We start from the raw sequence: 27540 nt of genomic DNA on the forward strand, positions 1-27540 counted from the left end.
GGCTCAGCAGTTAAGAGCACTGACTGCTCTTGCAGGGGACCCAGGTTTGATTCCCAGCACCCACATGGTGCCTCATAACTGTAACTCCAGTCTCAGGGGATCTTTGTTCTTCTTCTGTCCCCTGTGGTCACTGCATGCATATGATACATGGGCATATATACAGGCAAAACACCCAAACACATAAAAAATTTTTAAATGTTAAAAACTATATAAACATGTTTATCTCAAAAATCCTGTCTTTCTTAAACTTGACTTATGGCTCCTAGGGTCAGCTGGGATCAAATTCTGCTCACCCTTTCTTGACTGTCTCAGGCCTTTCCTCTGCCTCTGAATCTTCCTCCTTATTGCCCAATCAGGGGCAGTGTAGTTCTCCCTAAGGATTTCTCAAAGTCCTTCCCTCCCTTTGTATTACTGAGGCTTCAGCGTGAAATCTTGTTTACACCGTGCAAGAGCTCTATTATTGAGCTACATGGGCCCAGGTCCTGGGTCACTGGTTTCTTTGCTTGTCTGAGACAGAGTGTTGCCCACAACTCAGTGGTAAGATCTATTGCTTAAGGCACCGTACACTTTGGTAAACATAGAGAAATCAGCCTGGAGCTGACTAGAAATCTTCGTCCTTGTTGGCTAGCCTTCGTAGTGCCAGAAGGTGCTGTGTAGACCATTGAAGGAGGTGGCATCAGTGATCTTACCTAGGGCTGGACCAGGCACCTCCTGCACTATAGTTACATGGTCGTTCTGTGGGCAACCAAGCACTTTCTGATTGGATTTGAGGCTCGCTCCACAGGAAGAAGTTCATGCCTGATACTGTAAACCTGGCCAAAAGCTTAAAGCTGGGGAGGTGCTGGGTTCTGGGGCAGGAGGACCTACCGCTACTGTTTTGGTAAATGTTTGTGTTGTGAAACTGCTTTCCAAATATTTATGCTCTTTATTACTAGATGAGAGCCGCTGTCAGCCTTGGTCGGGAGAAGCTTCCTTTGCAGTGCGACACAGTTAATGCAGAGATCTGTAAGTGGTCAAAGAGCTGAAAACAAGTGATTGCGGAGTGCTAAGCCCTAAATGGGATGTCCATATCAAGGCCACCAAGGCTCAGGGGACATTGCTGAACGATGTAAGAGCTGGAGGGTGGGGAACAGTGTGGTAAAATGTCCTCTGGACTTGACAGCGGCAGTGGCTATCTGCAGGAGATCTAGCCAACCAACACTCCATTGGGGGACAAGTTCATGAGGTCCCAACTCTAGTTGAGGAGCTCCTGGGAGTTGATGACTATTGGGAGAGTCAACTTTCTTCAGAGTATGTCCATTAATACGTCACCCATGTCTCCAGTGGACGGCTGCGCACCAGTGTGTTTATGTGTGTACGAACAACACCAGTTTGACTCTGCGAGTTATTTTAAAAAATTAAAAATCAGGATGGAGAGATAGTTCAGTGGTTAGAGCACTTGCTGTTCTTCCAGAGGACCTGAGTTCACTTCCCAGCACCCACACGGCAGCTCCCAATCATCTGTACCTCTAGTTCTAAGGGATCTTTCTGGCCTCTGTGAGCACCAGGCATGCACGTGACGCACAGACATATGTGAAAGCAAAGCACCTATATACATAAAATAAAAGAAAATTTAAACAATAAAGAAATTAAAACAGGAAAAAAGGACATGAAGGAGACAGGGCATTGCTCTGTAGCCGAGGCTAGCCTGGACCTCGTGGGGGGTCCCTTCTGCCTCAGGCCCTTGAGTGCTGGGATAAACCCACCACACTAGCTTGCATCTCTGACATCTGATTCACTCTCAAGTAGGGCTACATTTGTAAATGATTCCCCAGACTCTCTGAACACGACATGGCTGTTTTAAGTTTATTCCGTTTTGCCGTCTGCTCTTGGGGAACCACGGTAAAGAGTCACTAAGTCTCTCTCTTTGTTCTTCGGGAGGCACAGAGAGCATCTGCTCATGTTAAACAAGGCTTGTGTGGCCATGTGCTAAAGGCAGCATCCTCTCCAGGACAGAGCAGAGGCTGGGGCTTTCCATAACTGAGTGTGGAAACAGAGGAAGGAACCTTGTGGCTTATTAAGTGACATTCTTTCTTGGGCTAAGGAGCCCACTTCCGCTTCCTTAAACAACCGTGTGTATTGGAGAATGGCTTTCAGGACACAGAATCAGGTGAATGGATGGTGATTTCACACCCCCTGTTCCGGGTCTGAAAGCAACTGAGGCAGAAGCTTGAGGAAGGACGGGGCAGCTTAACCCTCGAGGGAGGGCACTGTGCGGAAGCATAGACGTGTCCAGCTTTGCACTTGATTCGTTCCAGTTGGCTTCCGTTCTGTGCTCACCAGCTAGGACTGAGGAAGGAGGGCAAACCCTCATCTCTCCACGTCCCTAGCTCCCCCAAAGCCTTCCTTTTATAGGCATAGAGTTAAAGTTGAGGTAGATCCATAGCTATCAAATACTAATATTTCAGGAGACCACAGGAAAATCCTACTTGCTTGCTGTCCCATAGCCGCCTTCTTCTGGGGTGGGCGCGGGGCGGGGTGGCAGGTAGACAGTGTAGGGAGAAGGCTTTGAAGTTAAGTGGCTGTGTTCGAGCCCGGGCCCTGCCTTTTACTTTTTCATACCCAAAAGTTTATGTGGATGCTTTGCAGCCTATTTTCCCATATAAATGCTCTTGGCTTAGAAAGGGTTGCAGACATCATGTAGTCAAAGTGCATAGAACACACTAACCTGCACAACATCACAGCTTACCAACACCACACTACAGGGGTTTGGTTGTGATTACGTGGCTGGCTGTGGTGACTTGCCATCACTCAGCACTGAGGGAGAGGATGTTACTGCCTATCACTAGCCTGGGAAAAGATCAAACTTCGGAACTCACAGTACAGCTTCTAATGAATGCATATGGCTTTCACATTAGCATCACGTTCAAAAAAAAAAGTTGTATGTCAAACCATGCTAAATTGAGGCTTTCTTACATAAACGTGGCACTTTATGGAGTCTATTTTTTATTTATTTATGTTGTGTCTGTATTGGTCCTAGGACAGTTTATAGCAGTTGGCTTTCTACTACTATGTGGGTCCTTGGTTGTCCTGGTTTGCTTTTTGTTGCTGTGATAAACACCATGACCAAAAACGACTTGGGGAGGAAAGGGTTTATTTGGCTTATATTTCTGTGTCACTGTCCGTCACACAGAGAAACCAGTGCAGGAACCTGGAAGCAGGAACTGAAATAGAGGCTGTGGCTGAGTGCTGCTCACTGGCTTGCTTTGTTTGCTTTTTGTACAATGCAGGACCACCTGTCCCGGTGGCACTACCCACAGCAGGCTGGGCCCTCCCATAGCAATCGTTAATCAAGAAAATGTCCCACTGGCATGTCAATGAGCTAATATAATGGGGCAATTCCCCAGCTGAGTCATTTTTTCCCCCTAGGTGACTCCAACTGTATCAAGTTGGCCAAAACAAACAAACAAACAAACAAACAAACAAACAAAACCCCAGGAGACTCAGGTTGTCACGTTAGCAACAGAACCCTACCCAGTGACTCATCTCTCCAGCCCCAGTGACTAAATGAAGTAGCGTAGACAATTGTTGCTTGGGTTGAGCCCTCTAACCCTGTTTGTTTGCCCAATTTGATTCATGGCTCCAATTCTTGCCATTCAGTAACTGGTTCTTTTGTTTTTTATGTGATGTTAGCCAGTCTTTCATTCAGTCTTTCTTTTTTTTTTAAATAAATACTCTTTCTTTAAAAGAGTGTTTATTTTTATGGATATCTGTATGGATGTTTTGCCTGCATACAACATATGTGTAGTACCCCTGGAAGCCAAGAGAGGACATTGGATCCCCTGGAACTGGAGTTACAGACAGTTGTGAGCGGCCGTGTGGGTTCAGGGAATTGAACCTGGGTCCCTTGCAAGAGTAAACAATGTTCTTATCTTCCGAGCCATTCTTATCTCCCGCCCCGGCCACTCAGTCCGAATAGCAAAACTGAGTGGTAGAGATGACAGTGCCTTCTGGTGATTCGGCTCCAGTCCCTTGCTAATTTTGATTTCTATGAGCACAAAGCCATTTGAGCAGGCACCTAAATTCCTCCCTCCACCCAAAGGAGGAGCATGTAAGGAAGCCGAGCATAGGCAAGAACTTTGGGGGAGGAGGGGGAAACTGAGAGCAGACAGTCCTGAAGGGCATGAGGCTGCTGGAGACCAAGTAAGCTGGGTCTCCTCATCTTTCAACAAAACAGTTTTTCTATGTGAATTATCAGTATTTTGGGACCTGAGAACACCAGATGCTACCATGCCCGTAGGATTCCAGAAGCATCTAGGCCCTTACCAATAGAAAGCAGCCCCAAGGGTTGAGGGGGTAGGGCTGCCCGTGAACAATGGAGACTCTCTCGCGATTCTAGAAGCACCTCTTGGAATTGGAGGTGCTTGCTGGGCCTCCTTTAAAGGCTCCAGCCCTCTGCTCCTCGGTCCCTTCTTGGTATATCCTGACCTCGCCTAAGCTAGTCAATATGATCATGCATGTATATGGGTTATTATCTTTGCAAAACTGGTAGCTGTGTGTGTGTGTGGGGGGGGGCTGTTATGCTGACACTGACACCCTACTCTTTCTTAGAGACAAAGGGCTTTAGATTTTAAGCACACTGCAGTCTAACCCAGACCGGTAGTCTTCCTAGCATAGAGAATATTTCTCAGGGCTGCTGACCTAGCCAGCTGGGTTTGCAGATGTGGTTGGAGTTTCTTCAAGGGAGGTCAGGCAATCTCTAACCACTTCTGTAAAACCAGAGTCACAGAACACTTCTTCAAAAAAAGAAAAATAAATAAAATTAAGGGAACTTAGTGCTTTCCCACAAAGCCAAGATCTTTCTCATAATATCCAGAATAATGGTGATATTCCTGCTCCAAAATAGGAACTGGAGGTTCTGGAACTTTCAGAGACCCCTGTCTGATTGCACATTGTGTGTTTGTGGTCGTCTGTGTTCTGGCCCTATCTTGTCCTCTCATCTGTGCTGAACCACCATGGCATTCTTTCTAAAAAAACCAACCAACCAAACAAACAAGTAAACATGCACCTGCTTTGCCCCTTCTGCCTTCCTTCTTTTGAGTCTTGCCTGGGTTATTCTCTGCCATCCTTGCTGCCCAAATCGATATTCCTTCCAGGCTCTGCTTGGGTCTCACCTGAGCGATCTAGTTCTCGAATCTTCCAACATGTCTTTACACTTGGTCAGATTCTTATCTTGTCTTCTCTTTCATGTGATGCTTTATCTTCTCTTAGAGGCCTTAGGCCTTTTCTATGACCCTTGTGCCTCTAACTCCACATGGGTCAAGACCTTGCTAGAGACCGCGTAGGAAGTGGAGGAGCCTGCACAGGACCCTACCTGGGTAGTCACGCTGGAGGAATCTCTACCCTTTCTCCAAATATATCCCTAGACATCCTCTAATTCCCATCTGCTTCAGGGATCAGCAGAAGGGAGGAACAACACACCATCAACTAAAAGCCCACAGTCTAGCTGGGAGGTCAGTTGTGTGGTTACATAGTGGCCATATTCCTGTTAGCCCAGAGACTGCAACAATATTAATAACAATTTTGCTACTGTACTCCGGGCAGGCCAGACTGCTCTCATCACACTCAATTGTGTCTTTGTACCTTTAGCTCCCTGTCTAGAATGGGTGATCTCAGAGGCAAGGGTATCTCATTTATTTCTGGGTCTCCAGTTTCACCCAGCACTTAGCACACAGGGCTGTTGAATAGATGCTCTAGTATACCACAGCACCCGTGCTTTGGTTTTCATGGCTTTAGTTAGCGATGGTCAGCTGTGGTCTGAAAACAACAACAAAAAAAGTGTTTACTTCTGGAATTTTCCATTTAATAAATTTGAAGCTGAGTTGCATGAGGAAATCTTGTGCCTTCCTGTTTCTTCTCAGGCTAGGCGTGTACCTTTTCCCTCTGTCCAGTGTATTGATACTATATATCCATCCCCTCATTAGTCACTTGCTAGCTTTGTTCTCATTTTTCTGTCTAGGTACTGAAGTGGTTTCCACTGTCTCAGGGACCCACTGGGGGTCTTACACAGAATCTTCTGCGGATAACGGGGGGATTATAATGCCTGATTTGTGTTGAATGAGTGACTGTGCCCAGAGTCACAAGGGCACAGAATCAAGAGGCAATTAGAAGGTCCAGAGTAGATGGCTTTGGAGTGTGTGTGTGTGTGTGTGTGTGTGTGTGTGTGTGTGTGTGTGTGTGCGCGCGCGCGCGCGCGCATGTATGTGTTGAAGAGGAGTGTGCACACGCACTGTGTATTGGACTCAGGTCATGGAACGAGCTAAGCATATGCTCTACCACTGAGCCATGCCTCCAGCTTTGGAGCAGATTTTTGAGACTGTGAACTTGCTGAGTATTTGGAAGAGGAAAGGCATCCGTAAGAAACTGCCAAGGTGGAGATGTACTTGCTGTGCAGGGTTCAAAACCCCCACCTGACACGGACTGGCTTGAGAAGGAATAGAGCAACAGAGAGATTTGTGAAGCCCTATTTTATACCCCAGCAGCAGCAGCCGTGCGTTCTCCAGATCAGCCGAGGATGCCATCGGCTCCAGGCCTCCAATTCTGGCTTCTTGTTGCCGCTTGCAAACTTGGAAACTTTAATATACTCAGGACTCTCCTAGAGGGACCGTGTAAAACATTCTGCTCTTGTCTTCTGGAGTTCGTCACAAGGGCTATGACTCTATGTTCCTAACCAGTTCCCAAGTGACACCAAAGAGGCCAGCAAGGGATCAGCTTCCCAGGTAAATGCCTGTAGCCTGGACTATGCGTTTTTGAAGCAAAAGGAAATTGCCTCCATTTGGATTATTTCTAACTCTACTTCTCCCAGCGGGGTAGGTAATTGAATGCTGTCCAATAAAATCTTCAGTGGTAAATGACACCTGGCAGAAATGCCAAAACCACAGGGTGCTTCACTTAAAAAAAAAAAAAGCCCATCTTTGATTACTAGTGTCATCTGTCTGCAAAACACCTCTGAGTTTCTGTTTCCTGGGCTATCATTGGCTCCTAGGTGAGGCTTGCCCCTTGCAACAATTGACAACTGAGGGCTGGGTGGGACATGGGAAGTTCTGACACAGACCCCAGACCCCATCTCCTGGTGCCTGATCTGGTTACCCCTGGTCCTTGATCCAGGAGGTCTGAGTTGGCTCAAGGCTCTTTGAAGTCGGAGTACTTAGTAGCTCTTAGCTAAATTCTAGGGAAAAGCAGACGAATGTAGGATTATTTTCTTGCCTCAGGTGACTATTAAATACGAGCTTCGAGACACAGAATGAGGTCAAGTGAGACAGCAGAGCAGTTTCCCTTAGTTTCTGGGCCTCGCAAGGCACCATAGGCTGCATTAAGAAAAAAGGAGGAGGCCGGCTACGTCAAACTAAAAATCTACAGCGAGAGAGCGGTCTAGGCTGAAAAGTATCTGCGGCAGGCAGCAGCAGCCCGGTTGGTGGTGCTGCAGGCAGGGACTTGGCTGGATGGGCCTGAGCGGAGCGGGAGGTCCAAGCGGTGCCAGTCTGGCCCTCTGGGCACACACTTGTGAGCTGTGCACTGTGGAAGAGGCCTCAGGGCCCTAGAGTGATAGGGACGGGCACTGATGGAGACAATCTCCTGAAATTACCTCTGTTCAGGGGCCACGGTAGGTTGAGGCACTGGGTACAGCGTCAGTGCACCATGAGGACCTGTCACCTCTCTGCCTTTCACAGCCCTGCCTTGAAGCTCCAGTTGGCTTTGGGTCTTGTGCCTCCGGGCAGCTTCAGAGACCTGGCTGGACCTCTTGTTTTTCCTCTGACTTCCTCTTTAAAAACATTCACTCCTCCTGTGGTCTCCCTGGATGGTCGTCACCTCCTGATTTGTGACTCTCAAGTCTACGCTCAGCTCCTCACTGTGCAAAATAAGACTTCTTCATAGCCTGCTCCTAGACTGTCTCCTAGACTGCCTGGTGATAAACCACGTGGAATGAGGGGCCGGGGCAGGGGCAGGTTGCTGCTGCTGGTGTGTGTGTGTGTGTGTGTGTGTGTGTGTGTGTGTGTGTGTGTGTGTCTTTAAAAGAGCTGGGTTTGAATCCTGCCCTGCGCTATCACGTGTAAATTGGTGACAGTATTAAGATCAAATTGTGGTCCGTCCCTATGCATATCAATAACGATGGCTGCATAAGAACCTGAGATATGCTTGATTTTGTCCCCTTCTTTGCTTAGGGTCACTTCTATTCAAGTTCTTCTACTTGTGATAGCCTGATGTTTTTGTTTTTGTTTTTGTTTTTGTTTTTGTTTTGCCTCCTTTGAAATAACAAGTTTCAAACACGTATCAGAGCAAAGAGAACTGTACCCCAGGCATCACAAATTATCTGGGACCATCAGTGACATTACTCACGTCTCTCATCCATGTTTTTTCCTCTTTAAGAGTCTGTTTCAGTTTCACCTGTCCTTGTGTCGCTAACAGGCAAGGGTATTAAAAACACAAAGGCACTGTCTTTATGACACCTGACGACATTAGACATTATTTGTTGACGTGAGCAACGGCCAGCTTATGTTTGCTCCCCGCTCCTGTTGTCTCAGAGGATGTCCCTTTCCTGTCGGTGTGTTTGAACAGGGTCCCTCAGAGGGTCACATTCTATTCTCTTGTGAAAGTCTCTTAGGTGTTTACATTTGGCCTTCTCTGGCGTGTTCTGTTTTCTGTGGAAATGCTAGAGCAATGAGGAAGTCGTTACTTCCTGAGAACCCTCCTGCCCACTTCCCTGAACTCCAAACACCACAAAGCAACCTTTCCCTGGGGGTGGCATGTTTTTACATCCATCTATCTATCTATCTATCTATCTATCTATCTATCCATCCATCTATTTATCCATCTATCTATGATCTATCTATCCATCTATTCATCTATCTATCTTTCTTTAAACAATTTTTTAAAAGATTTATTTCTTTATTGTGTATACAAATCTCGTTATAGATGGCTGTGAGCCAACATGTGGTTGCTGGGAATTGAACTCATGACCTCTGGAAGAGCAGTCAGTGCTCTTAACCTCTGAGCCATCTCTCCAGCCCCTCCATCTATCTATCTATCCTCCTCCCGTGTGTGTGTGTGTGTGTGTGTGTGTGTGTGTGTGTGTGTGTGTGTATGTGTGTGTGTGTGGAGAGAGAGAGCACGCAGGCGTCTCACACACACACACACACACACACACACACACACACACACACACACACACACGTTGAGGTCAGATGACGACAACTCTTGTAGGGCTGAGTTCTCTCCTCCCGCCAGGTGCGTCCTGTCCCAGGGGTTCAAGCTCATGTCATCAGCCTGCAACGCCTTTTCCCAATGAATCATCTCACTGGCCTTTGTGCTGTTTTTATGAACTATAGAAATGATCCCTGAAAGTATAGTCTTTGGGCTGTTTTTAAATGAGAATTTAAATGATAAATGTAAGGACTTCCTTACAGCTCTTTGACATAAATAGATAGCTCCAACTCCAACAGTCTTTCTTTTCTTTCTTTCTTTTTTTTTTTAAATTTTCTCTCTTTCCCTCCTTCCCTCCCTCTCTTCCTCCCCTTGACTGGGTCTTGCTTTGAAGCCTAGGCTAGCTTTGAACTCACATCAACCCCGTCTTTGCTTCTCTAGGATCGCAGGCACATGCCACCTCATCTAGACCTCTCTAACAATTTTCAAAATCTAAAAATCCTTTCAAGTGCAATAGAAAGACAGGATTTGATATAGTTCTGAGTTTAGAGGGTAAAGATATCCGGCAACATAATTTCTTCCAGGAATATCTTTTTTTATGCCCTCCCACCTGCTTTCTGAAATCCACCAACCACAATATTTACTCCATCCCCCTTTTTTCCTCCCTTTCCCTTACACACCACCCCCCTCTCTTTTTAGCAGCCACATACAAGTCGGCCATATTAGAGAGATGGAAATAAAGCTTCCTTAATGTTGTATATGTCTTTGAAGTACATCGTGCATTTTCTTTTTTAGCATCTAACCATTTCTTTCTTGTGGTCCTTGGTCCCTCAATCACCCTCTCCCATAGCCCACACCCGCCTAACATCACAGTCTCTGAAAATGCACAGGGATGCCTGGCTACCTCGCCCTGCCTTCAGTCTCACGGGGCTCAGTCTGTTTTTCTCTTTGGGTAAGTTAGAACCACATCTGCATGCTCCTAAGGGTCAGAAGTGCAGCTGCATCTGAAAGAGGAGGGGGCAGGGGCGGGAGGGACAGAAGAGTGGGAGCACTTCCCTCAGTGTCCTTGGGAAGGGGTGTGCTGGGCATGCCGGACAGCTGGGACTGCAGGATGCTGGGCTACTTGGTCTCAGAAATGTTGATGGGGGGGTGGGGGCTGTGAGTGTTGTTTGGGGATGAAAATGGTCACAGTTATCAAGATGTGTTTTTCCCCCTTTGGATTTCCCTCAAGTGGACCTATGTGGGGGTGGGGCAGAGCTAGGCTGCTCTGCAATCTCTTCAGGTATTTTATTATTATTATTATTATTGCTATCATCACCACCACCACCACCACCACCATCTTCATCATCATCATCATCTTTGTTTTTAGTTGTGTCCGATGAGAGCTGGTTTATTTGTAAAGTCTCTTTTGTGAGCCCTGTTCCCTGGAATCCGGTGGATTTTAAGGGTTCAGAGAGAGTTGGGGGGGCAGAAAGTTGTCTGTCCCACCAGCTGGTTGGGATATGTAGGGGGAGGTGGGGAGTGAGGCTTGAGGGTGGGCTCTGGCGTGGGGAGGAGAGACACCACAGCGGCTGCTGATGGAGCAGGCACCCCTGGCGTGGGCCAGATGGAATGGAGAAGGGTTGAGGTGTCCAGGATCCGGAAAAAAGGAGAAAAATACACAGGGAACCAACCAGAGGGGGAAGGTGTGGTCCTTTAAAGCCAATCTCAGGGGGCCCAGCCCAGCCTTGTAGACCCCACCCTGTCAGAAGGTAGGATCCCAAAGCCTAGTTCATATGTGAACCCCCAGGGACTTCATGCTGGGTGGGCGGGTCAGAAGGTTATCTGTAAGCCTGCTCCCCGCCCCCGCCCCCCCCCCCCCCCCGCCCCCAGATAAGGTCTCACTTTGTAGCCTTGGCTGGCCTCGAACTTTCAGTGATTCTCTTGTCTCTGTCTCCTCCTGGGTGCTGGGATTATAGACAAGTGCCACCGTGCTGGGCTCTAAATCTGCTTTATAAACAGTTTTGTCCTTGCTCTTAAACTCCCTCAGCAGCGCCCAAGGGTCAAATCTGAGGATCGTAAATAGGACTATTCCCCACTACAAACTCTCTCAATCTCTCTCTCTCTCTCTCTCTCTCTCTCTCTCTCTCTCTCTCTCTCCCTCCCTCCCTCCCTCCCTCCCTTCCCCCTCCCTGTCTCCCTCCCTCATGCTGGGTATTGGGCCACAGTGCTAAACAGTGACCCGGAAAAGCCTAGGTAGCCTGCATGTTAAGGGTCTTCTATGTTCCTTCTTGTGGAACTGGACCTACATTTAAAGCTACCTTTGCTCTTTACTTCATAACAGTGGGCAAGATGCTGCCCAACCTGAGCATCACATCTCCAGTAACTGGAGACTGTCTCTTGCTTGGTGAACTTGTGACCTGACAGAGCTGGGGCCACCAGCGATGAGCCTTTTGGAATGCTTCCCATGAGCCCTGGCACGGCACATTTTGTTTAGCCCTCCCAGCAGGTGTTTGAGGTAGATACTTGTGTTCGAGGGCAGAAACTGAGGCGCAGAGAAGTTAAGAACCTCATCCAATTGGGTCATGTGACTAGCTAACATAGGAGGGAGGGGGGTGCCGAGATTTGAACTCCCACATGCCTGACTTAGCACATTCTCTTTTCATATTGGGTTCTACTGCCCCCAAAGGTCAGGAAATGCTACTGCTCTGTTAGCATTAATTGGTATGAAGTCTCAAGGGCAGGCTAAAAGAGGATGGACCTGGATGAGGAGTGGTCTGCACCCACAGAAATCCAGAGCTGGAGGACAGAGGGACGCCTCTCAGCAGTTAGCCACAGCCTCATGCCAAGACAGGGGCTGTCTTCGGCAGCCATATCTAAGTGAACAAGGCCAGGAGCCCTGGAAACAGGACTAGCCGATCTGGGCTTGAGGGCGATGGCACCCGGATGGAGGGGCCTGTGCATGAGGGCTGCAATGGGCAGTGGAAAGAAATGGATGGTTTCAGCAGGCCTGTGAGAGTGGAGACCTTGAACTTGAAGCTTCGAGGAGGCATGCCTCTGGTGGTCCATACACTCAGCAATGGGACTTGGTTGGCTGTGGTAGCACTGGTCACCGGGATGGAGGGATGCTGCAGATATTAGAAGAGGCAGAGTATCAGAGGCAAGGCATGTGGGGATGACTGCAAAGGTGGCAAGCATGTATTACCATGGCAGAAGCTCCAGAGTGTTTATCAAGACTGTTAGTTTTTCAGCCACTTGCCTGGTTATCAAGGTCTGTATTATAATTGAGGGGCCTTAGAGAGTAGAGTGTAGTCCTCACTCAGTCTGACTACACATATTTGCTGCTAAGGGAAAATATAAATAATATATTATATATAATATGTTACATATTATATAACATAATATATAATAATAAAGAATGAAGGAGAATGCCTCCCCCCACAACAAAATTTTATTGAGCAATTACTATGTGCTATATGCATTTCTGAATGCAAGGATAGCAACACAAATAAGAAGGCATTCACCAGAGTCTCTTGAGAGACACAGGTACGTAAACAACAGCAGCCCAGCACTGTGTGTGCTGTCAGAATGTCGGGGGTGTTAAGGGTAGGAACCACCTTTTGCTAACAGCTGTGTGCCACGAGCTGTGCTGAACGTTACACATACAGCGTGTCGTTTAGTTGTCCCAATAGCCTCAGAAGGATTAGTGTCCCCTGTACTACAGATGAGGATGTTGTGGCACTGGAAGGCTAATGATCTTGCCTAAGATCATACCAAGACCTCTAGAGGCCCAGGCTTGAGCACTCTGCCACTTGGCCCCCACGGAAGAAATAGAATCCTGACTGGGAGAGGACCAGACAGTGGGGAAGATGTCACCCAAGCTGTGCCACATGAGTGGGGCTTGGGGTTAATGTGGAAGAACTCCAAGGAGGAGGGTGAGCAAACTTCCCAACCTAAAGCAAGCAAGCAAGCAAGCAAACAACAACAAAACGTAAACAAGGGCCTGGTGGGAGGAAGGAAGAAGCAAGTCACGTGGAGGGATGGGGTGTGGCAGGAGAGGAGGTTGTGATGTGCAGCTGTGCCCCAGATGGGAAAAGGCCACCTGGGAGCCACACCCAGGGGCCAGAATTCTGCCCTAAAGGCAGCAGGAAGCCACTGGTGTCTAAGCAATAGGGAACACGTGTGCAGCTTGGTTCTGGCTGCCTGGGGGAAGGGACCTGGGCAGGCGGATCTGAGTGGAAAGGCAGGAGAGGATGTAGAAGTAGAGGTCACTCTTGCCTGGGAGGCGGAGGCTGTCCCAGAGGACAGTGTCTCCTCCCCTCTTTCTCCTCTTCTCCCTCCTTCCCTCTTTTTCTTTCTTCTTTTTCTTTTTCTCGAGAATAAGACAAACTTAGAGATTGCTTTAGGGCTGGAAGGACGAGTAAAAGGAATTTACTTCCAGTCTTTAGAAGAGAGAGCTTGGCAGATGAGCTGGTTGCAGGGGTCTCTGCACCACGGGCCCAGCAGAACAGTGATGGCTAGGGACAGGTGGACCCAGCTGCATGGAGTCCTGGGGTGGCACACCCATTGCCTCCTTCCTCAGAGTTGGAAATCAGGAGACCTACACCTCAGACCTGCTACCAAATAGGACTTTAGGAAAGTCGTGGTGGAGTTTCTCAATAGAATGCTGTCTGCTGGGGATCCTGCCTGAGGGGCGGGGGCAGGGCTGGAGCTGCCACGTTCATATTAGGACCCCTTGAAATGACAATGCCACCCCCTCCCAGCTCCACCTCCTCACCTCAGCCAGGCAGCGTGGGTTCAGGTTCTAGTTTCATTGCTCCCTGGCTGTGAACTTGGGGCAGTCACTCGCTTTCTCTGTGCTCCATTTCCTCGGCTGTAAGTGACTGGCGAGGGTGTTTGACAGTTACGTGTCCTCAGCAAGGTAGCTATAGAATGCTGAGATGGCAGCAGCACTGCGGTCGAGCAGTTATGATGGAAGGTCTCTGTCCGTGGGCCTGGCTGGACCAGTCTATTTTTCCAGATGCACCGGGATCTCGCTCTCGGTTCTGGCTTTGACCAATGCTTTGCTGGATTTAGTGAAAGTCTAAACTGGTGAGAGGTTCGGGCCTCAGCCTGGCACCCCTGAGATTCTTATGAGTTGGGCGGGGGGGGGGGGGGGGTTGGGGGGGGGGGAGAAGGGGGTTGCTGAGTCTTGGGCCAGCAAATGAGAGCCATCTTCCCAGCTTTGGCCTGTCCCTGTTCTCAGAGTGTGTCTCACAGCCCCTCTTCCCTTACAGGTAAAAGGATGCCACTAGACCCACAACCCTGGAGGCCCTCTTAGCTCTGGCTTCCTTTAGTTTGGGGAGCCCCCTACCCACTTCCTTCTCCTCCGCTGACGGGACTGGATAGTTGACGTATATGGCCACTAGAGGGCACACGAATCCCGTCTGCTGCCTCTTGCAGGGCTCAAGCCGGGGGAACCCGCATTGCACCTTTCTGTCTCCCTTGCCACCAGCCTGAGGATGCCTCTGGCTGCCCTGCAGCTCTGCAGCCTGACATGGAGGCATGCTGGCTTCTTCTAGATGAAGGGAGATGCGAGATGACATTCAAGTTCAACTCCTGGAGTGGGGCAGGTGGAGGAGGGTGAACTTGACAGAGCCAGCTAGTTTCATAGGGCGTTTTTGGGACCTGGCGGGGTGGGGGGGTGGGGGGGGGGAGAGTTGGAAGGTGGAAGCTCTTTCAAGGGAGGGGCTGGAGTGGTTGGAATGCCCTGGAGTGGAAGGTAAACTCAGGACAAGCCTCCATCAGTTCTTTTCCTCGGATTTCTCAGCCTCTGCAGTGTGGGGGTGGCGTTAATATCTTCTGCACACTTCCTCCTGCCTGGCACTGTGCCAGGTACTTTTAGACTCAATATGAAAGTGCGAGAGCCAGCTAGCAGGCTTTGTTCCTCTTGGGAGGAGCCCCATCAGCTCCCCCCAAACCCCCCACCACCATTGGTGTTCCCCTTTGTGAACATTTCAACGCTCACCTGGAGACACTGGCCCTGCAGGTGAGGTCCACAGGCCTCCAGCCTCCCCCCCCCCCCCGGCCATTCCAGTGATTTGGGGACTGTCCTTAAGTTCTGAGCCTTGTGGGAGCCCTTTGTGGGGGTGCTCTGAACAGCTTAGCGGGGTGGGGCCAGCACATTTGTTGGAAAACCAGGATCCTCGAAGCTAGGCTTCTTAGCTAGATCTGGGGGGGTAGTGCAAGGGGAGGTCAGGACTAGAGACTCCCCCCCTCCCTCACCTCACCTCTTAAGCCCTTTCTGTCCCTCAAAGCAGAACTTAAGGAGAATGAGGTCAGTAGCATCCTCCATTTGCTGAACACCTGGCACTTATTTTAGTCACCCTCACTACCCAGTGACAGTGTCGTGAGCCGGGCTTTCTGGAGGAGGAGGCTGAGGCCTGGATGGAGCTGGGATGGAACCTGAGTGAGGTGGGGGTGTGTGTGTCTCTGCCCATGTCAGTAGCTGTTAACTTTCCCTCAGCTGGCATCCCGGAGAGACCACAGCCCACCCTTAAACTCCCCAGAATCATCCCAGCTCCTATGTTCTGCCTCTTGGCCTGGTCCTTACCCGACTTTGACATCAGGTCTTACCTTGCCCTATCTTGCTCTTTCTCTGATGTGTGAAGGTCAATCCAGGCAGGGGGATGTGGCCCTTGATATTCCGAAATGGCTAATTCCTTCTCTTGAGTTAGATGCTGCCTGAATAAACAGCGTTCTCTCAGAGCCTTGCTCCCCGACTACCCTGAACCAAACAACTCCCCTCTGCCTTACCTTATAGCCCAGGCCCTATAACACTGCAGACAGCCACATTCTTATTTTTGTTGTTGTGATGTGCCCCCTTACCAGAATTCAAGCCCTGAAATGCAGTGACTCTGCCTTCATACTAGTGACAACTCCTAGGACCTAAGACTGGACACCTGGCACACAGTAGATAATTTACATGTATTTAGTAGGGGTGTGGTTCTGTTGGTAGCCTGCCTGCCCAAATGCATGATCCCCAGCAGTGAGTAAACTGGGCGGTGTGGCGCTCCCTTGTAATCCCAGCACTTGGTAAGTGGACGTAGGTGGGTGTTCACGGTCATCCTTAGCTACGTAGCTGGTTCCAGGACAGCCTGGGTACAAGAGGAGGCCTGCCTGACCTCCACCCCAAACCCTGCAAAACCCTGGCCTGCACTCCCTGCCCTGTTGATACTAAGCTAATATTTTAGAATGAAGTTTTAACAGTCCTGGCAGATGATCTTATAATTAAGCTCTGGCTAGTCTGAGGCAGCCCGGGGTGACATTTTCACACCTTGAAAGGGCATGTCTCTGTAGCTGCTGGGCCCTGGGCAGCTCATCTGCCCTCCCTCAGCTCTTCTGTTGCTTAGAGTACCCAGGTGGCATTTTATTTTACTTTATTTTTTTCAGTTGCAGCACCCAGGCCTGACCTACGTCTGGTGCCTCTTACAGGACTTCAGAGAGATCTCTGTTCCCACCCTGCCACCTGCCAACTTGAAGCAGCTTTTTGCCACAGGGTTTCCAGGACGGCATTTCCCAAGGGGAGATCAGCCCCGTAGGTTGAGCGGCAAGTCCTCAGAGTGGCAGCCTTTTTCTTGTGGGACAACTCTCCCCGATATGTGTGCCCTCTTTCTTCTCTGTGCGAGCCTGGGGATGATCAGTGGTCTGTGCTGGGTGAGGAAGGGGTGAGGCCCTTCCCTGGCTGCACTGTGGGGACACTGGTGCTTCCTTCCCCTGGAGGGACTTTGGCACAGCAAAAGTGATCTGTAGTGGATGGAGAAGGAGAAACCGAGGCAAGCGCAGTGAAGCCTCTGGCAGAGAAATGGCATTTGGGGTAGGTAGGGCCAAGTCCACTTTTCTAAGTGGACTTAGAAAAAGGCTGAGGCCTTTTCTGTCCATGGCCTGGTAGACAATTTGACGGCTGTGTTCTATACCCGTTCTGTTCACGCTCTCCTCCTAAGAACCACGTCTAGTGCCCCTCACATGCTTTGCCTTCCTAACAGCAGCTGAGAGGAGCCTGGCTTATTGCCCCCTAACTCTGCTCTGCCTCTCTCCATCTGCTGCCTGCTGACTACAGAAGGGTTGCAACCCTCCACTTCTGTCACCGAGCATCCTCATCCGGTTGTGGTTTTGTCTGCAGTGCCCCCAGGGCGGAGTATGGAAGTCACGGTCCCCAGCACTCTCAGTGTCCTCAACGGGTCTGATACACGCCTGCCCTGTACCTTCAACTCCTGCTATACCGTGAACCACAAGCAGTTCTCTCTGAACTGGACTTACCAGGAATGTAATAATTGCTCAGAGGAGATGGTAAGTTCCCGTCAGGGAGGAAAGTGGAGGGAAGCAAGAGCCCCAAAGTGTGAAGTCTACATTCCCCCTCCCTTCTCCTGCATTGGACCAGGACCCCAGAAGACCCTGGGTGGGGTTGTCTAAAACAGAGGGCATGATATCATCACCACTGGATGGCCTTTCTGAGGCTAACTCCCTTTCTTCCCATGTTAAAAAAAAAAAGATGCATGCGAAAAGAGTGGTCCTCATGATCCCCAAAGCCCCTTACCCACCCAGCCTCCCCCACTGTCTGACCCTCCTTCCTCCCAGTTCCTCCAATTCCGGATGAAGATCATTAACCTGAAGCTGGAGCGTTTTGGAGACCGTGTAGAGTTCTCGGGGAACCCCAGTAAGTACGATGTGTCAGTGACGCTAAAAAACGTTCAGCTAGAAGACGAAGGCATTTACAACTGCTATGTCACCAACCCACCCGACCGCCACCGTGGACACGGCAAGATCTACCTGCAGGTCCTTCTAGAAGGTAAGAGTGACTGGGCTGCTGAAAGAAACTGACCCTCCTCCACAGCTTAGCTCAGGGCACTTCAGGGAAGCGGTGACTCCTAGCTCATCTTCAGGTGCTTGCCCTGGTAGAAAGCCCAGGGGTGCCTTCCCCCGGGTCCTTGAAGGAACACGTCAATTGTGATCATAACTTTAATAATAACCGCAGCTCTCATAGGCTTTACCTCAGTTCATCCACTCAGAACCCATTGAGAGACGGCCTGTTGCACCCATTGTGTGGATGAGGAGACTGAGATTCAAGAGTTTAAGTTTCTCAAGATCACATGATTGGGGCCTGGCGAGATGGTTCAGTGGTTAAGAACACTGCCTGCTCTTTCAGAGGTCCTGAGTTCAATTCTCAGCAACCACACAGTGGCTCATAGCCATCTATAATGTGACAATAAATAAAATAAATAAATCTTAAAAAAAAAAAAGGACCACATGATTCCTAACTTCTAGAATCAGATTTAGGTCTGATCTTAAAGGCCATGATTTTAAATACTCCATTCTAGGGGTGAAGGGACTTTTTGAGGAGACATGGGGGAGGGGTTGGAACACTTCGAGGTTAGTGGTCTAGGCTGCTGTGATATTGTCTAATGCCATGTCTATGGAGAGGAGCCGAATTGGATCCCCTCATATTTTGGGGAGCAGGGGCATCAGAGGGAAGTTCCTTCCCGGCTCCCTGATTTCTGCTTTCTTTCCCCCCCAGTGCCCCCAGAGCGGGACTCCACGGTGGCAGTCATTGTGGGTGCCTCAGTGGGGGGCTTCCTGGCTGTGGTCATCTTGGTGCTGATGGTGGTCAAGTGTGTGAGGAGGAAAAAAGAGCAGAAGCTGAGCACGGATGACCTGAAGACTGAGGAGGAGGGCAAGACGGATGGCGAGGGCAACGCGGAAGATGGCGCCAAGTAGCTGGCAGCCTGCCCTGAAGCCCCTCCCTGGGTCCCGTCTCCTCTCACTCTCTTGCCCTGTCCAGTGTGACCCTGCCTGCTCTCTCTCTCTTGGTGTGCTTCTCTTGAATAGGCCCCCAGGATCCACCTGGGGACTCACTTCCCATCCTCCACTCCCCCACCCCATACCAAGGGTGACCACCCTCCCTTCCATTTGAAAACTGCCTTGATGTCTGAGATATGTGAGTCCCAGGGAGAACAGAGAAGGGCTGTGGCCTGCCAGTCTTTGAGGAAGAAAGACACATGTGTGAGGTCCCAAAGATAGGATTGGGGAGGGAGGACAGTGGGAGAAGAGGTCGGCTGCCTCTCTTGTCTAGGGTTTGGTCTGGTGTTGGTTTAAACTGTGGGGTTAGCTGTGTGTGTGTGTGTGTGTGTGTGTGTGTGTGTGTGTGTGTTGGGGCTCTGAGGCACCATGGAAAGGATCCATGGTGGTTTTGCTGTGTTTCTCTGACTACTCCCAGCCCAGAACAGCCATCAGGCTGGGTGTGAAAATGGGGTCCTATCATGTGTGGGGGCAATGTGCATTTCCAGGGCACTCAAAGAAAACTAGGGCTGAGGCGCTCCTGGTCATGAGCCTTGGTCCAGAGGACTGTGGTCTGGCCTCCTTTCTATCGCTAGCTGCTTCCAGAGAGGCTCTGGTTCACTGTTGACTACTGCTTTCTCGAGGATGCTGGCAGGAGCAGCTCTGGAAAAATGGCGCCCGGTAGGATCATACCCTACCCTAGAAGAGGTCCCCTCATCAGGAGACCCGCGTCTGCTGAGGCATGAGTGGTGCCGGTGGCTGCCTTCTCCAAGATGGCTGATGACCTTGGCTCTAGCCAGTAGCACCAAGGCTCAGAACCGGGGTGTTGGGAGGCTGTGTATAGGGGGTGACTGCCTGCAGGGCTTTAGTTTGGGCGTTTCTAGTTGCCCTTGCCAGGGTTTCCGTCTGGCTTTTGGCAAGAAGAAGGAGGAGAAAGCTGGAGGGAAATGTGGGAGCTTTACTGGAAGAGCCTTTGAGCCCTGCCCCCAAAACTCCCTTTGGTGGGGAGAAAGCCACTCTTGTGGGACGCCAACTTTCACTGCCGTTTTATTGTCTTATAAGGAACTTATCTAAGTCCAGAGCTAGGGAGAAAGGCGGGGCAGAAACGGCTCGTCAGAGAGCACAGTGTTGGGAGATGCTCAGAGGAGAATTAGCCTGGAGCCTCCTTCAGATGGAGAGTTTGAAGTTCCCAGTGGCTGACAGAAGCTGGAAGTATTGCCCGTGTTCTAGCTCCTTGGTCCCCAGTTAGAATAGTTAGAACTTCCTGGTGGGAGAACCTCAAGCCTAGGAGGTATTCTTGTGTGGTGGTAGTGAGGTTCAGCCGGCCCTGCTCCCCTCCCAGGAACTCAGTCCCTACTAGCTCAGGGAGTCAGCTGTCCAGGGTAGGGAATGAGTGTGGTGGAGACAGGACCATGACAGTCTCAGGGACCAATACTTGCCTCTGCCTATCGGAGAGCCAACTAGAAGAGACAATGATAGCAGATGGGAGGGTCGGTTTAATTCACTTCAATTCAACAACCATTTATTGAGCATATGCTCTATGCCAGGCACTGTGCTGGGTGCCAGGGGTGCATATAAAGCCATAACAGAGTCAGGGACTGCCAGATTGCACTGTAGGACCAAGATTGTTGTTGCTGTTATTATTATTGTTGTTGATTATTATTATTATTATTATTATTATTATTATTATTATTATTATTATTATTATTATTATTATTATTGCTATTACTATTATTATTATGCATCTACTTCCACCTCTGTAGCCGCACCTCCACAAGAGAGTCAGGGTAGAAAGAAGAGACTCTCGTATCTGGGGTTTGGGAAAGTGAAATTGCAAGGGAAGAGGGAAAGCACCACTAGGAGGGCTGCAGAGGTCAGGTAGGTTGGGCACGGATTAGGGGATGGGAAACCAGCCAGAGAACTCCCGGGTAGGGTAAATCTAACCCTTCTGGAAGTTCTAAACTCCTTGGCTCAGTATCTAACTGCCAATCAACACACTGCCAATGGGAGTGGGCTAAGCCACCCGGATGCCTGGAGCAGGTGGATACTGCCTACCCTTGAAGCCAGCCAACTAGGGCTAGAGAGATGAGCACTCAAGCCGTCTGAAACCGAAGGCGGTGGTGTATAGCTCTGCAGCTTGGAGTTTCCTCACTTCACACATGCCGTCTCCTTTCAGAGTGCACTGATGAGGGACTTTGCTTTTGCTAAGTGTCGTAAGGTTTGGGTGAGTCACTGTGAGATTCCCCGAGGGCTTTTCTAATAAGCTGCCTCTTTAAGAAGCTGACATTTCTTGGGGTCTTTTTCTTTTCCACCCTGACGGAATGGGATCCAGGGAGAGAGGTGCCTATCTCTGGATCTCCTAGGCTGGGTCAGGAGCCATTTCTGCCCCATGTACTTGGCCCTCACGCGCACTTTCTTTTGGAGCAGCTTAGTCCCTCCTCTAGGGCCTCAGGGCTTGAGGTTGGGAACAAAACTGGGCTTTCTGTGAGGTGGGATGGGAAACTGTGAGACGTTTGCTCAAGCTTGCTCCCTAGCTTATGTCAGCTGACTGCCCTCTTGCTGCACTGTGGCCTTTGAGCTTCCGGCTGCATGCTCCCACCACCTTGCTCTCAACCTGCCTCTCCTGCCCTCTAAGAACCTCCCTCCACACATCCCATCTGCCTCTGCCTCCCAATTAAAGGCCACTGCATAGAAAGGCTGGCTAACCCATGGGATTCAGCTTATGGGAACAAAGCACAATTCTTCAGGACTGAAAATGCCTTGCGGTGCCTTGGAACTGGCTTTGGAACTGGCTGCCTGCCCCTCCAGCTATGGGCTCATCAGTTATTCCTAGTTTATAAAAACAGAAGGGCTGATTGGCTCTGTGTTCCCCTGTGAGTCTCCTTGGGAAAGTTGGGCCGCTAAATATCCACAAGATCGGGTTAAGCAGGTAGATGGTGGAAATAGCAGCCAGGTCCAAAGAAGTTAGTCCCAAGCCACAGAAATGGTTTGGTGCAGTTATAACGGGTGATGAATTGAGAAAACTTTCTTCCTATGTATGTCTTAAGGATAGACGACAGCCTTGTTGTGCCTCTTGCTGATGTCTTCCTTTATTGAAGCTTGCTGATGCGATTGTATATAGTCTTTCTATATAGGTAGAGATATATTATATATACAGATATAAAACACTTCACTATGCCCACCCCAAAAGTTACATTGTATGTGTCTGTCGGGTGTGTGTGTGTGTGTGTGTGTGTGTGTGTGTGTGTGTGTGTGTGTATGTGATCATGTCTCAATGTTTCCAAGTAGATTTACCAAAGGAACATTATGGGATGTTCTCCACATGCTTTTTAGGGGAGAACCCAGCTGCACAGCAAGCGCTTTTGCAGATCTAGGCTCTGTGTCCTGTTTGGTGGTTGGGGGGCTGGGGGGAGAGAAACGCTTAAACAAACGGCCTTCTGTGACCTGACTGCTGGGAGCAGGCTGAGTTTCTTTAGCAGTTTGTCTGGTTGTTTGGGTCTATTGGCTGCAATAAACATACTGTCTCCCCTGAACCTCTCTCCAGTGTGGCTTTCTTCCCAAGGTGCAGACTGGGGTAGGGGAAGGCTTTGCTGGGAGCCCGATGGGAAGCCCTTGCATACTGATGGGCATGAGGCCTCAAGGCACTTGCCTTGCAGAGAAGAGTGTACCTACCTGCCTCGCTCTTGTTTGTTTGTTTGTTTGTTTTTTCATCTATTTGCCCTTTCAGCCGCTGGAGGACTCTGCCTTCCACCGTAAGGTCTTTGAGACAGGTGTCCAAGCACCCGCTGCTGGGGAGACTTTCGTTACCTCCGGGATGAAGACGACCCTCGAGCACCTATTCTTTCTGTAGGCAGATTGGCCATCCTTCCTGCTCCTGGGTTCTTAGCAGGGTCTGACTGGGCAGACAGCTCTCAAACCTGCCCTGGATTCTGGAGAGAGAGGATGACAGCTGGTCAGAGTGGCCCAGTGAGGCTTCAAGAGGAGGGTGGCTGGTGGGAGGTCAGGTTGCCTCTGCCTCAGCTGCACTTGTATCAGCTTTGTATCCTAGTCACCTAGAGTGCTGAATCAGCCTTAAGACATTCAAGGACCAGTGAGATGGCTCAGTGGCTAAAGATGCTTGGCCATGAAACCCAGCAACTTGGGTTCCATCCTCTCTCTCTCTCTCTCTCTCTCTCTCTCTCTCTCTCTCTCTCTCTCACACACACACACATACAATGTGAACAGTGTTAAGACCAAGACCAAGGCCAACCTTCTGTCTGGGGTCTCCTCTGTCTAGAGGCTTAAACTTTCTGAATGTCAAGGAAAATTTATAAGAAATGGGTCATTTTTCTCTCACATTTCTGCCTGTTGCCTGGTGACCCATAGACCCTCCTTGGTGGTTAGTGGTCAGGGCTATTGCAGGAAGATCTCAGGACCAGAAGCCCTAATGCTTGTGGCCACCACAGGTGTCAACTAAGTGAGACCCCAGGAAGGAAACAGCAGTGTTAAGCAAAGATGGCCGGCTTTGACAGAGCTAGAGGGCCTTGGGTTAGGAGGGTGCCTAGTCCGTGGAGGACCTGAGTCCTTCCGAGGGTGGGATGTCAGAGAGGGTGCCTAGTTCCTTCAGGGTGGACATAGGCCTCTCATGTCTATTCATGTCACCATTCTCCCCCCCCTTTTTTTTTCTCTAAGAACACTTGGTAGGTTTGGACTGGGCGTGGCTTCCAGGAGGCGAGAATTCAGGTATTTATCATAATTTGATGTGTTTGATCTGCTTGGCGTTGGATGGGATAGTTCTGATTACAGCTCAAGTCGCTGTGTGGGGGCGAAAACTTTCGCCATCCTACCTCCTACTCTGGACAGGTCATTATTGGCTTACTGACTTCCTCAGCCAGGCTGAGAGGACCAAACCAAGCTTCGCGACCATCATGGGGAAAGGAGTCTGGACCACAGGAATGGAGCAAGCACATAGACACGTATAGCTTCAGAATACACTATCAGGTCCCCTCAATGTCACACAGGGCAAACGAAGAACCAGGATTTGCTTAAGGCTGGATGTTGAATCAGTCATAGAGAGGGTTTGGAGTGGGCTCAAAAACGTCCATGCTTCTCTTCCTATAGCCTCCATCTAGTGCTGGGCTGGTCCAGCTTAGTACAGAAGCTCATGGAAACCCAGCTCCTACCCTACCCCTTGCTAGTGGACTCTGCCAGTATAGAAGAGGCCTCTGTTTCCTTAAAGGCTTGATTTTCAGAGCAGAAGTCCAGGGAAGGGAAGTCATGGGTCGGCTGATGGCATGGCTAGAGCCTGGGTCTTTCTTCCTCAGGCTAGCCTGATGGCCACGGGGGCAGGAAGGCCACTGTTCGTTAATTACACTTCTCAGGGTCAGCATCCTATTTTCATGCTTTCTAACCAGGCTTGGCCTTTATTGGTTTGTATGCCTGTTTTTTGTTTTGTTTTGTTTTGTTTTGTTTTTTTTTGGTATGGATCGCCTACTAATATTACAGGGGAAGGGTGGCCTACACACACTTAGGTGAGAGAAACCTGGAGCAGGGCCTGGTAGGGTGCCCACTGGGCACCTAGATGTATGACAGATGGACAGGAACCCATTGTGTCTCTTGGCCTTTACTTCTTCACCATCGTTACCTTGGGGGCTCCCTGTTTCTGGCACCTCTACATGAACTCTTCCAGAGAGCCCTGCTGGCTTGTCCTCCTTCTCACGGAGTCCCACCATGAATCTACCAAGGCTCCAGTCACTTCTCATATCCAAGGTGCCAGCCACCTCTCAAGAGAGGCTCCAGCCAGCGGGTGAGAGTTCCGCCGACCGAGGAGCAGAGTGCCCAGCTGAAACCCATATTTTGACTTCTAACATGGCATACAGAGGAATTAGCCAAGAACCCCCTTCTCCCATTGGACAGAAAAGACCCCAGGCAGGCTAAGATGGGGGAGAAAGGCTGGAGGTAGAAGGAGAACAGAGGATCAGAGAACTGGGTAGTGGGTGCCCTGGAGATGCAGTTTTTCTTTTTCTCTGGCAATAATGACTTTTTTCAGAAGGTGTTACAGGGAAGGGAACTGAGCAGATCCCGGACACTGAACTTGGCTACTTGGGATTATGTGGAAGGGGCCATTCCTTATTGTCACAGCCAAGCCACGTTTATCCCAACCCCAGCAGCCTCTGCTTCTTAACTGGGTCTACAAGCCATTTATCCCAGCCAACTGAGAGGTCCCCTGCCCCACCTCTCCATGGGCACAAGGGCAGAGGAAGATGGAATGCTCAGCCAGGAAGAGAAGTGTGCATTCTAGCTGTTGGCAAACACAGTGAGGGAAGGCTGTGGTCACAAGGATCAGACCGGTCTCATGCTGCCTGAGGTGAAACACTCAGACTGGCTGGCGGAGGCAATTATTGATCCAGTGGAAGGTGGCTGCTCAGGTGACGAGTTTCCCAAGGTAACGGCATCTCCATTCTGGAAGGTACTCAAGCATAGCTTAGCGGTGTTGAGAACCCAAGTATCTGACTGTCCCTTTAGATAGCCTTTCAGACTACTGACCATGACCCTCACAGCCCTCATTTTAGGAGTCACATGATAGAAGCAGGATTAACCCTTGCTTGCTTGGAAATAAGTAAGACTAATACTAATCCCTTCATCTTTCTACCCGGCCATGCTCTTCCCCAGACCTTCTCCGTACCTTTGTGCCCCACTTTTCACATTTATTTATTGATTGGTTGGTTTATTGATTGCTTGTTTGATTGATTGTGCATTTGCCTCTGTGTACGCATATGAAGGTCAGAGGACAACTTGCAAGAATCAGTTCTCTCCTCCCGCCACATGGATCCTGGGGGATTGAACGCAGGTCCCATCTCACCCACTTATGTTCCCTTACTGACATCTTCTTTACATGACTTAGAAGCGGTGGGGGTGGGAGTGCTGGCAAATCCCTAAGAAAATAGGCTGGAAGATGGTGAGAAATTTGAAGCCAGGTGCTTCTGTGGAGTTTCTTTCCAAAGACGGAGCCAAGTCTGACTTGCCTTCTTTGGCCTGCCAGCCAGGGCTGTGGGTTCTCCTGTCTTACAGATAAGACTATACATAAAAGATGAAAGTCTTCACCCCTCCCCCATGGGTGTTTCCTTCCTTCTTTCCTTTCCCAGCGTTGCCAATCTGCCACATTCCTGCTGCTGTCGCATATATGCTGTCCCCTGGAGCTGTCCCTGGTGACAGGACCGGGGATTAAACGGGCTTGAGTGAGGGTTGGAGAGACCCTATAGGAACAGCCACCCTTTATTAAGTACCTGCTGTCAGTCCAGGTTAATCATAAAAACACACCCCAGATGTTCATCCCTTTCTTATTTCTGCAGACGAAAGAACAAAGTTCTGCTGCAGTAGGCATTTGTCCAAACAAGCCCATGTGGCCAGGAAACTGCAGAGCTGACTTAAAAGCCCAGGGCTTTGCAAAGCCAAAACCGTCACTTTGTATCATTACGACTGTGGACCACCTTCCTCTGGGGCAAAGACATAGGGGCAGGTGGAAGGAAGGTGAGCTGAGCCAATTCCAAAATGCTCATAGGTAATGTAGGGGTCAAAGGGAGCAGGGGCGGAGCTTTCCCAGGGGCCTCCATTGTCCCATTTGAACCTGGCGCTCTGACTCCCTAGACCTGTCTGTACAGTGGCGGCCTCTGCTGGCCACCTTCTTCCCTCTTGGCCTTTAACTCCTCCTGTCACCGCTGAAAGCCTGTGAGTCCTTATCCTCTTGGTCTGAGTTCTCTCAATCCCTGACCTTTTCTCACAGCCTGTCACACCTGGGAAACTCCCTCACCTCCCATTCCCACGTTTCCTTCCCACTTCCCCTCTTCCATTTTCTTCCTCCTTTCTACACCATCCTTTCTTCCCCTCTGGGCATACCTCGTCTCCTAGCTGTCCCCCCTCTCGCCCCCCCCTCCCCAACTAAAATGTTCATGGAGAACACAGGGTTAGAATATTTAGGGAGACCTGACTGGAACTCAACACAATTTTGTATTTTTGTATCAGGTGCCCATTTGAGGGGCAGGACAAGGTCCTGGTTTCTAGGAGCACACATGTGGCCACTTCGTAAACGGGAGAGCCGTACAATGGACGGCAGCTGCAATGTATGACAAACCTTCCCAAAGCCTCCACATCCCGTGCCTTGTGAACCCAGGAAACAGTTAAACATAGCTCTGGGGTGCTGGTTAGGGTGGCTAAGATTCTGCTCAGGGGCTTCAGTCCCCACCCCAGGGTGATCCCCAAGAAAGAGATGCCCAGGACTCACCTATCTCTGAGCTGCTTCTAGAAGTGGGCACACACCCCTCTCCAGCTTGGGGCTGTCCGGCCAGCATGTCTCCTCTCGGGATGGTTGCGGCACCCTCCTCCCTCTGCCCTCCTCCTTCCAATGAGCTCATCTGTCTGGGGCTCCCCATCCCCCTTTGCCTGAAAGGATGTTTGGACAGAACCTGGCAGAAGGCTAAGAAAGGCAGGATGGAGGGAGAGACTGCTTACCTGTCTATGCCCTGAGCCCCTAGGAGGTGAAGGCAGGCAGGAAGAAAGGGAGAACTCTCCTCAAAGGGAGGGAGGGCTCAG

The 27540-nt window shown here is 50.0% G+C and overlaps 1 protein-coding gene and 1 long non-coding RNA gene across 2 annotated transcripts; one reads left to right on the plus strand and one right to left on the minus strand.

Annotated features, from left to right (window-relative positions):
* Positions 1 to 9863: 9863 nt before the first annotated feature.
* Positions 9864 to 22505, plus strand: SCN2B (sodium voltage-gated channel beta subunit 2). The gene is made up of 4 exons (XM_084784283.1): positions 9864 to 10132; positions 17321 to 17487; positions 17776 to 17986; positions 18713 to 22505. Exons 1-4 carry the CDS (start codon positions 10063 to 10065, stop codon positions 18910 to 18912), a joined length of 648 nt encoding a protein of 215 aa, XP_084640409.1. The 5' UTR covers positions 9864 to 10062; the 3' UTR covers positions 18913 to 22505.
* LOC311598835 lies at positions 11362 to 27308 on the minus strand. The gene is made up of 4 exons (XR_014779679.1): positions 27233 to 27308; positions 22645 to 22901; positions 13937 to 14225; positions 11362 to 12287 (listed from the first exon to the last, which is right to left on the minus strand). It is a non-coding gene; the product is annotated as an uncharacterized lncRNA (long non-coding RNA).
* Positions 27309 to 27540: the final 232 nt, after the last annotated feature.

The sequence above is a fragment of the Acomys minous genome, assembly GCF_964271855.1.
Source record: "Acomys minous genome assembly, chromosome: 5".
NCBI lineage: Eukaryota > Metazoa > Chordata > Mammalia > Rodentia > Muridae > Acomys > Acomys minous.